The sequence below is a fragment of the Abrus precatorius genome, unplaced genomic scaffold (genome assembly GCF_003935025.1).
Source record: "Abrus precatorius isolate BTA unplaced genomic scaffold, Abrus_2018 Scaffold1, whole genome shotgun sequence".
In the NCBI taxonomy this organism is placed as follows: Eukaryota; Viridiplantae; Streptophyta; class Magnoliopsida; order Fabales; family Fabaceae; genus Abrus; species Abrus precatorius.
In genome coordinates, this window is record NW_020874291.1 from 4,851,919 (window position 1) to 4,863,516 (window position 11,598).

Here is an 11,598-nt window from a genome sequence, read left to right on the forward strand (position 1 = left end):
AGGAAATGATGTCATTTTGGTGGTAGTTAATAAGCTCTTTAAGTATTCCAACTTTATCTTACTTAAGCATCCTTACTTGGTGAAAATTATTACAATATTGTTTGTGAAGGAAATTGTTAGACTACATGGATTTCCTTTGTTCATTCTTAATGATAGGGATCCTATTTTTGTCAATGTGTTTTAGCGAGAGCTTTTTAAATTACAAGGTACATCTCTCACAATGAGCACATCCTATCATCCTAAAATTGATGGCCAAACAAAAGTGATTAATCATTGTTTGGAATCTTACCCACAGTGCTTTGTTTCTAAACAACCCCAGAATTAGTCTTTATAGCTGCTCTAGGCAGAATTGTGGTATAATACCACATTCCATGTAACTACTTGTTTCACTCCTTTTAAGATCATGTATGGGCGTAAGCCTCTATCAGTGGTGAGGTACTTAGATGGAGAAACTAAAGTAGAGGTTGTGGCAAGAGATCTTAAAGATAAAGATGAGGCCCTGAAGCAGTTGAAATTAAATTTTAACAAAGCACAAGAACAAATGAAACATTATGCAAACAAACATTGAAGAGATGTAACTTTTACTATTGGTGATTGGGTTTTTCTTAAACTGCATCCACATAAGCAATTACTATGTCCCAACGGATTTATTCAAAACTCTCCCCACGATATTTTGGCCCTCTTTAGATCTTTGAAAAAATTGGAGCAATGGCATACAAGCTTCAGTTGCCTCCCACTTCTAGAGTTCATCCAGTATTCCATGTATCATTGCTCAAAAAGCTTGTTGGTTAGTATTAAGTTACTCCTGATTTGCCAAAGGATATGACAGTAGATTGTGTGACAGAACCAAAGAAGGTTTGGATAGTACGAGACAAAATGGAGGCAACTAACCTATTCAAGGAATATCTAAATCAATGGTAGGGACTTGCAGCTGAAGACTCTACTTGGAAGGAAGAATTTTTCATGAAGAGTCAATTTTCTCATTTCAACCTTGAGGACAAGGCTATTGTTTTAGCAGAAGGTATTGTTGGGGCTATTGGCCCAAGTGACGAATTAAGGAAAGGGGATAAGTTATTGGATCCCACTGAGAGGCCAAAAGTGTGCAGAGTGTATATGAGAAAGAAAAAAAGCAATGGGGCAAAAAAGAAATTTAATACACGAGTTAGTTAAATGGGGCATGATAAGAGTAAAGGGAGAGAAGAGAGAAAGGTAAGTTGTTACATTCTCTTAGAGAGAGCAACAAGACAGAATTCTAGTGCTATTGGAATTTTTATAGGAGCCATAAGCTCTAGTTGCGTAATTACCTTTTCTTGTTGATATTCAATAATACTTGCATCTCAGTTTTCATCAAGGTACTTTTATCAAACATCTCTCTTTCTTTGTTTTTCTCTCTCTATCAACATTGAAACATCCTATTACTTTGATCTCTTTTCTGCATATCATTGTTTGATTCATGTAAATGTAGACTAATTTGTTAATATAATATATAAACTTAAGTTTCAACCGTGCTTATTAGAGTAGTTTAAACTACTCTTCAAAATGAATTATTCTCTAATATCTTTTTGTTATAGCACTTTCAAGTCCAACTAACTTTCACTTAATTAAATTCTTCATTTTATTTTTAGCTATAATTTAGAACAATCTCTTTTTCTCATATTTACCTTTGTATTCCACCCAACTAATAGCACCCTCCATTTGCACAAGTTGAAACTTAATATGGATTTGTTGAAGAAATCCTTATCTGCCATCAATGTAACTTGTTGCAATACATAGTGAGCATATTTTAATGTCTTCTCCATAAGCATCATGCAGCCATATGTAGGAATCTTTTTTAAAAAAAATGTAATATGAATTTGATCAATCCTGTTTGTTAAGTCTCGCTATACATAGATTTTTCTCCCACTCAAAATTCGTATGCCCTTTTAACAACTGAGACATGTGTTTTCTGTTAGAGCCTTGTTCGTGTTAAGCTCCAAAACTCCACAAGAGACAATTCTCTTAAGTCAAATCAAAATACTCATCCCTTCATAATTGCATAATAGTCATATTTATAAAGTCACATAGTAACTATATCCTATTCTCGTACTATAAAGATAAAACCATAATTCAAATAGTAGATTAAAAACAACTAATTGATAATCCTAATATTAAGCTAACTTAAAGTAAGATAACATAACCAACTAAAATATATTTGCTCCGTGTTAATTGCTAAACAATGAAATCTGTTTCTCACGATGTTCACCTTTAATCCTTGGCTCCATGGTCGTATCTTCTTGGGTTGTAACATTTTCTTTCTTTTCTTGGTAAAATGTACAACCTTCTAAACTTTCCTCACCAACCCGTACATTTGTCCTATGACCTAGTTTATATTTGACCTACTACATCATAACCCAACGCTTTATATAACTTCTACATGCAAGATACATAAAATAGCTCTAAAACTCTTCATTATAATCCCATACAAAATTCTCATCTAGTATACATAATTTTGAGAGACTTAGAAAATATCCGTGATAGATTTTCATGTTGCTCATATATAGCGAATAAGTAAACCTAACAAGAAAATTAATGACAACATTAACACGATAAACAGCAAAACATATTAGCACTCCGAAGATACCACATACCCCACAATGACAACAATAACAAAATCTTCTATCAACAATTGACAAAATAAGAAAAACAAAACACATACTAACATGGCATAATAAAATATCCTTAACGTAGGCACGTACCTCGTCAATCGATACTTGTGCATTAATTCTTCATTTTTCTAATACTTTTGCAATTTGCCCTAATGTGAACCGAAGCAAACCTCACCAACAACTTCTTCATAGCAATCTCCCTATTTTTCCCTCCCAATGTATGTACCCTGCCTTCCCAAATCAATATAACCAGCCTCTTTGTACATATAACGCTCAAGCAATTCTTCACTATACCATTTCCCATACAATGTTGTTACTCTAACTTTTTCATATGTCATGTCATTTGTAATGCTATTAATGCAACATAGATGTCTTGATCGTTACATTTTACAATTGAGATGACAATTTGGACAAATCTGAAGTAAGACAAGTACTTGATTAAATTAAATTTATTTTTTCATAATATTTTTTCTAATATCTTTTTCAATTTTGTGTTTAAATCTAACTAAATTCTATAAATATTCACAATATTATATGTTATGCTTTTTATCGTTTATATATACTCAAACTATTAATAGGTGATTGTTTAAAAATATTTAATTTACTGTAATTCTTTATATCATATATGTTTTAAATTTACTGTTCTGTAACAAACTTATAGATAATAGATTATAATTTATTACTAATCTGTTTTGACCCTTGTCGATTCTTTTGTTTCATTTACGTAACTAATTTATATTTATGTTCTGAATCACGCTTGTTTGGTCGGAAAAAGGAAAAATAAAATAAAAGACTAGGGAGAAGAGTAAAGGAAAGAGTGAAATGGGAAAAGTAAGACGGTATCATTAATTTTGTTTAGTTGAATCTTTCTATTTTTGGTTTAAATTGAAGCTTTTGTTTAGTTTAATGAAATTAAAAGAAAAAAGAAACAAATAGTGTATAAGTTGCCTTTATTTTATAATGTGATATTATGAAATATGCTGTGATTTTATATATTTAATAAATGGTTTCGATAAGTTTGGTCATTGATTTTAAACATTTAAAACCAACAATTTTTTTATATACTAAATAATATTTAATATTTTTTAAACTTTTAATACAGTAAATGTAATCTTTCAATAAAAAATTGTTATTTTTAGGTTTTTTTATTTTAATAATAAAATCTAAAGTTAATTTTTTTAAAAAATAATCAAATAACAACCCTAATTAAGATACAGAAATGGAAAAACATGCATTGTATCATCTTTTAGTAAAAGAAAGGAAAAACAAAAGACGTATAAATTAAATTATTTTTATACGAATCAACTGACAACACTTCATCTTTTAGTCCTTTTGTATAAACCATGCAGAACATGTGTTTCGCTAACATGCACCGCACTTTCATCCCAAACTTATAATACCTAACAAAGCAAAGCATGAATAAGCGAAAAGAAAAGTCTCACCAAGGATACATGCGTGTTATATACTGTTGTCCATTTTATTACATCTTGTCACTGCCTCTTCTTTTAATCACGTATTATAAATATAAAAAATGTCATATTGTATTTTTAATATAAAAGAAAAATCAATTAATCTTAACAATTTTGATTTTTTGTATCCCAATTTTTAAGCCTACCCCGTATTCCTCTTTATCTCTCTTTTCTTTATTTATAACCATAAAATAGAGTAGGGCATTAAGTTAAAAGGTTACAATATTATGAAACCAGGGCGTTATCAAATGCTATGAATGAATAAGTATATATATATATATATATATATATATATATATATATATGAAAGTTTAGGGATAAATACGATGTTACTTTTAAAAGTTATATTATGGATGTCTGTTACGATTGCTGCACTTTTAATGTCTCGTAGGCTTATACTTTTTTGTTTTGGAATGTGGTATGTGTTGGGTAAAAATGTTGTATGAAAAATATAATTATAATAGAATCATTCATTTCACAATGTTACCATGATTCTTTTCTTGTAGGTTTAATTGATCCTAAAAGCGCAACATGTTTTCATATCCTCATTCTTTTCTTGGAAAGCAAAAGTCTTGGGAATCGTACTAGTAAATGATGTCACTCATCATCTAATACTAGAGTCACCATCAAGAATGCATGAAGGGTACGTTATGAAATTCATTTGACACCAACATGTTTCATTTTTCGACTATTCTTAGGGATCATACAGGAAAAGTTACATTAATTAATTACTTATGTACTGGATGCTTTCTTGCTTTGATGATTTATTTATCCATGCTTCTAGTTCCTTCTATGATGAAGAGAATCATTCATTGTGCTACATGGGCCTTGTCTAAAAATTGTAAAGTCATGCTCTTTGCTTTTAGCTAACTATAAATAGGATAATAAAAATGAATGAACCATCATTTACTTTGAAATTGACTTGTAGGGTATTGTAGGCTAGCTCTGAATCACCAACATGTCCAAGTCACTTTCGAGTACTAATGTGCAGCAAGGGAAGGCCATGCATCAGAACCCTTTTGAATTCACCGATGATCAGATCCTTGATAATGTTTATAGAACCCATTTTCATTGTGTTGAGAAGTGTGAGGTTGGATCTCTTCACAGTGTTGCCTCAAACGTTATCAACCACTCCATTGAAATTACAGACACTATGATTGCTAAGGTAACTTGGCCTTCACTCTTTACAACATCTTGCATAAATCAACCATAGCAATAATTTCATCTAATTACTTCTATTTTTTGAATAATTTAAATCTCAATTATACTATATAACTTTTTTAGCCATTATTTAAAGTCCCATTAAGGTTCAATTAATCTAAGTTGAATACACTCGATCATTTGAGATTAAAGCTACTTCAATACTTATTTTTATGAATTTTGTTCATATCAATCAATAAAGTTCATTTCATGAATATAAAAATAGTAAATGTTTGTTAAAAATAAAATAATTGTTAAAGTTTATATATTTTAAGGTAATAAATATTTTTTTAATAAAAAATTATCATTTTCATATATTTAACATCGACTTTAAAGACTGATATTTTTATATATTTTAAAAGAATATTTACAATTTTGACGAAAGACACTGATTTATGTCTATCTAATTGCAACTAACTTTGACAAATATTTAAAAAAATATATAAAGTGAAATTATTTTGAAAATAAACAAGTAAAAGTTAATTCATTATAAACAATTGATATCAAAATACACTTTAAATTAAACAAAAAGTAATATTATGCTTCAAATAACTTCACTTTGAAAAGGTACTTATATATTTTGAATGATTGCTACTAGTTACCATCAAGTATATCTGTATTTCATGATTTTCTGAACAGGGTAGCCAACTTAGTGATCGGTTCAGAGAAGAAACGGGAATAACTTCCCAACAACTTACTGCCAAACTGAAGCGAATTGCTTGCCAGGTGATTGCTAATTTTAATTTCTTTTATAACAAGAAATTTAATTAAACAATTCACGAAAAGTATATAACCAATGTTACTTAACCTAAAAAAGACAATAATCTTTATCCCTTCAGAATGAACATGATTATTTTTCATGAAATGATGGTACAAGTTTGAGTTTCAAACAACTATTTATGTTAAATAATGTTGTCTAAGTTTTTAATTGACTTATCATACATAAGTATCTTTTCACTTGTAGATCTCCGTCTGTAAATAGGAAATACCTCATTATCTCTTTTAAAACGATAGATCATCATTAACTTGATTTATATTTATTTTTATAAACTATATAATTTTTTAATTTAAACATAAAATTATCTTTCCATGTTTTTCTTCTAAAATTTCACTTTCAAACATAGCATTAGAGATCTATTTATCCAAGGTAAAACTTGGCAACATGATAGAATTACAGAAACTACTTATACGTACAAGACAAAGCAATGCGAATATAAATCACATTATAACAAGTATAAATCATACTACTATAAATTCATTCTAAACAAAATGAAGTTTGCAAGTTTAAGTTAACTGAATAAAATTTGTACACTCTAATGCAAAAATGAATAAATTATGTGTATTGGGATTGTAGATGGTATGCACAGCTCGTGGTGATCATTATGCGCATTACACAACAATGCTGATACTAGAACAGTTGAAAGCATATTCATGGGATGCAAAGGCACTTATAGTTCAAGCAGCTTTTGCCTTGGAATATGGGAAATTCTTGTACCTTCCCCTTACACCACAGTGCCGCCAACTTGAAAAATCATTGGCTGATTTGAATGGACTTTTAATGATCCACCAAAACACACAACACCTAATTTATTTCAGCAGTGTAGTGAAGAAGGCAATGCAAGTTATTGAATGCATCACTGAGTGGAAGAGGCTAACTAGTTCAGGGTATGACATAAAGGATGTGCCCACCTTGGCTGAAACTTTGCATGAGATTCCTGTTGTTGTGTACTGGGCAATCTTCACCTTTGTCAGTTGTACTGGTCAACTTGATGACTTTACAAGTGATCATAAGTAAGCCATAATTTATAATTGTTATTGTATCCTTTGTTTATATTGAAACTTTTAATAATCATTTTTCATTAGAAAGATATATATATTTTTTATATGATCACTCAATGCTCAACTAATATTTTGAGTAAAATTCTAAATTTGTTTATGAAATTTAGGAGCTCTTTAATTTAAAATTATATTTATTTTAATTATAAAAATATCACGATACTTTTTTAATTTTAAAAAATTATATGAAAATGGTATAAAATAAGTTTGGATCGTCTTACTATTTTTATATAAATCTTTAAAAATAAAAATAAAGTGACATAATAAAAAATATTTCCTCAAACCAAAGATTTTTAATATGAAATACATGTTTCATGATGATACAAAAAATACACATTGATCATTAAATATCACAAATATTAGTTTAATCCCTTTAAAGGACTAACATTACTTTTGTTTGCTATTTTTTAGGAATTAATTAAAATGACACTTTCTCTTAAGTGTGTCCCATAAAAGTTCTCATGAATAAATTTGGGGTTAATTGACACCAATTTTTATTATTCAAGTAATAAATCAAATAAATTTTATTGTTTTTTGTTGTGGCATTTAATGATTGGTTGCAATTGCTTTGATTCAGGGGTCAGAGACATGAATCAACCAAAAATTTTGAGAATAAGCTTGACCTTATTCTAAGAAATTTTAGGGAACATTTGGAAACGTGTAGCAAGGAGATAGGTTTGTTACGTGTCTAGAACTCAATTCTCATTCATAAGTAATTTCTAAACTAATTAAGAAGCTTGATTGGACTTCATTGATATTTGATAAGAGAACATGTGTGTGCTAATTGCAGGAAGAATAGAAGACTACACAAGGCGTAAAAATATTGTCAATCATACTGGTAAAGATATTGTAAAGGTTTTGAAAGCACTCATCATCTCTGGTGAGAACCGGGATTTAAGGCAAAATGTGTATAATGGCCTCACTGGAGAACAGGTAACCACTGTGGAAGTTTACAATAATTGTACTGCCATTACATACTATGTATATCTATATAACATCTTATGTTGTATATACGCATATAATAAATATATCCCAAAATCAAAAGGCACAATATTTTTATTTTTCTCATTTTGATGTTCAAGAAACATTTTCTTTTTTAAAAGTAGGTATAATATAGTAAAATAAACGTTTTTGGAAAAAAGCATAGGCTTCTCGAACACAAAATTGGGATAGTAAAATTGACCCTTTGATTTTATAATATATTTTTAAATGTATATATAAAAAGTATATATAAAAATTTAAAAAACTATATACAGTGTCAATATCTTTATATTTAAATAATGAAACTCTCCGTACACAAGAAGTGATCCGGACAAGAAGAATTAAAATAATTTTTATCGCCTTGTTAATCCTATTCCTAAGAATATTATCAACAAAGAAACAACTTTGTTAGTTGGTAGAATTATTCTTTAAGTGCACAGAAATTCATTAAAAGAAAAAGTTTGTGACAAAAGGAGAGACACAATTTGAGTTTGTATATCTTCTGCCCCTTCAAACATATTAGCTACTAAGGTTGTGTTGTATATGAAATCAACAATGAGATTTTAAAATAAGAGTCAAACATAAAAGAATTTATGAATGATAAATATATATAATTTAAGTACAATGAAGAGATTTTTAAATTTTTTAAAGACAAATTATTTAAAAGACTTTCTATTTAACATAAAAATTATCTAATTAGAACTTTATCATATTTTAAAAATACTTCTCCTTACTATCCAATTACGTGCAATATAATAATTTTTGAATTATTTTATCCATACAATATATAATTATCAACCTTGTGTGCTATCTAACAGGTTAAAATCGAAGAATTTAAGAAGAAGCATGTCTTATTATTCATTTCGGGCCTTGAAAACATTGATGAGGAGACTCAGCTTTTAAAATCAATATACGAAAAATTGAAGGAAAAACCAAGAGAAGTGGAGGGTTATAGGAAGGAGGATTTCAAGATTTTGTGGATACCCATTGTGGATGAATGGAATGAGAAGCATAGGAAAACATTAGAATCCCATTTGCAGCGTACTAAGATTGGATGGTATGTGGTCAAAGAGTTCAATTTCGAAACAGGAATCAAACTAATCAAAGAGGTGTTCAAGTACAAGGAAAAGGCTGTTATCCCATTGATTAGCCCCGAAGGAAAGGTGGAAAACGTTGATACAAAGCAAATTTTATCTATGTGGGGCATCGATGGCTTTCCTTTCAGAACCTCTGATCACACCCGACTTACTCAGCAATGGAATTGGTTTTGGTCCGAAATGACCAAGCTCAACCCAAAAATAGAGGAATTGGTATGTACTAAATGCTTAAACTATTGCATGTCCTAGTTTATATAGATAAATCTTTCATTTAATTTATATCCGATAAGTTATGAATATGTCATGTATGCATTCCAAGTATGAAATTTGATTAATATTGTTGAAGGATCAAACTTAAACATAAAGCAAGTAGATTTACTGAAGACACATATTATTATCATTACAAAGAGTAATAGCTTATCAATAAACAATCTTTACACATTATTGTTTATGAAATGCACATAAATCTCGAAACATAAAGAGATAGCCCTATTAAGTGAGAAGTGAAATCCTCAATAACAAAATTTATTAGATATGATTGATAAATAATGTATTGCTACATTCTTTTTTAACATGTTGTATATTGTTAGATAAAAGAGAAATGTTATCAGTACAAATTTTGTAATTAGTTTATTGTTAAAAAATTAAATGTAATTTATAAAGTAATTAATATATAAAATAACTGCGTAAACTGTGTTGAATAATATGTTAAAAATGCACTATATTGCTATATAGCATTTCTCTAAGTAAAAATTCATGGAAGTTTCAATAGAAATGTATAACTAAGGAATGAAACTAACATCATTTAGTAAGATTAGATGAACTTTAACTAATATTTGTACATTAGATCCCTTACAAAGTCCGAATTATCACTGTCTATGACAATAAACTTGTAAACGGGATAAAGCATCTTTCTTATTCGCCTTTATTAATAATACTCTTAATTGTTGATAAAAGAAATAATAGTGTTTAAAAGTCATATGTAAAAGAGAGGTTGTATTAGTGTTCTTTTATGGTAATGATGCAGTTCATTGTGGTTTCAGCATAGTTGGATTCTGCCAAAGCTAATGTATTACCAATATCCGCTTTGGTTCTTACATTTGCATATATAGTATTCAACATGGAAAGATATATATAGGGGTAAAATCTTCTTACACTAGTATAAATCTAAAAACTCTTCCATTTAATTTAAGTTTTTCATTTAACTTACATCTAACAAGTTATAATTTATTACTTCATTGACCGTTAGATATATGTTAAATAAAAAACTCAAATCAAATATAAAAGTTTTTAGACTTACACTAGTAAAAAAAAATCTATTTTTCATATATATATATATATATATATATATATATATATATATATATATATATATTTTGTTATATTGTATGTACAAATATCACCCAAATTGTAATGATCTAGATACATTTATATAATTAATGTGCAAAAAATCAGATCGAGGAGGACAGTTATCTCTTGATCTATGGAGGCACGGACAACATGTGGATCCAAGAATTCAAATCAGAAGTGGAGAAATTGAAAAGGCTCGTTGAATCAGTAGCTATGCAACAAGACATCACAATAAAACCATATCAACTTGGACAAGATGACCCAAAGGTTGTTCCACGCTTTTGGATTGCCATAGATAGTTTACTTGCAAGCAGGAAACAAATGATGAAGGGTGGTGATCAAGGGGTGCAAGACTTTGCAACAAGGGAAATAAAGAGGTTGCTCTTCCTTAAACAAGATCCTAAGGGATGGGTCATTCTTAGTAAAGGGTATAATGTAAAGCTTCTTGGTCAAGGTGAAGCTATGTATCGCACGGTTAAAGATTTTGACATATGGCATGGGAAATTGCATGAAGAGGTAAGCTTTGATGTGGCATTCAAAGAGTACTATGAGAGAATGAAGGTTAAAGATTATCCTCACAAATGTGAACATAATGAAATCGCTAATTATCCCTCGGAAATTCTAGCCACTATGCCATGCCCAAACATGGATTGTGGACGTTCTATGGAGGTAACTTCTGTCAATTATAGGTGTTGCCATGGTCTTGAAACATAGACAATGTTCTAATGTTGTTGCCTATGGTGCTTCCATGCACAATGTTCTAATGTTCTGTGTGGTTTTTTCTTTCTTTATTTGCCCTTTGTAGCTATTTCCTTGCCATGTAATGGTTTCGTGTAGTCTGTCTGTATGTTTCTAAATGAAGTGCTTCGAATAAAATAATTATTAAAAGACGTTTGTTTCACATTTCTTTTAATTATATTATATTCTTTATATAACATGTTAAATTGCCTTGTGCCAGTTGAGTACAATTACTTTAGGCAACGAAATTCTCCAACAGAAAAGTTATTCTCTAACGATGAA

At 29.3% G+C, this 11,598-nt stretch overlaps 1 protein-coding gene across 1 annotated transcript; it reads left to right on the plus strand.

Moving 5' to 3' along the window:
• The first annotated feature begins 5,072 nt into the window (after positions 1–5,072).
• Positions 5,073–11,292, plus strand: LOC113855002 (protein SIEVE ELEMENT OCCLUSION B-like). The gene is made up of 7 exons (XM_027486417.1): positions 5,073–5,279; positions 5,954–6,040; positions 6,669–7,105; positions 7,728–7,825; positions 7,941–8,083; positions 8,950–9,441; positions 10,684–11,292. Exons 1-7 carry the CDS (start codon positions 5,073–5,075, stop codon positions 11,290–11,292), a joined length of 2,073 nt encoding a protein of 690 aa, XP_027342218.1.
• The last annotated feature ends 306 nt before the right edge of the window (positions 11,293–11,598 follow it).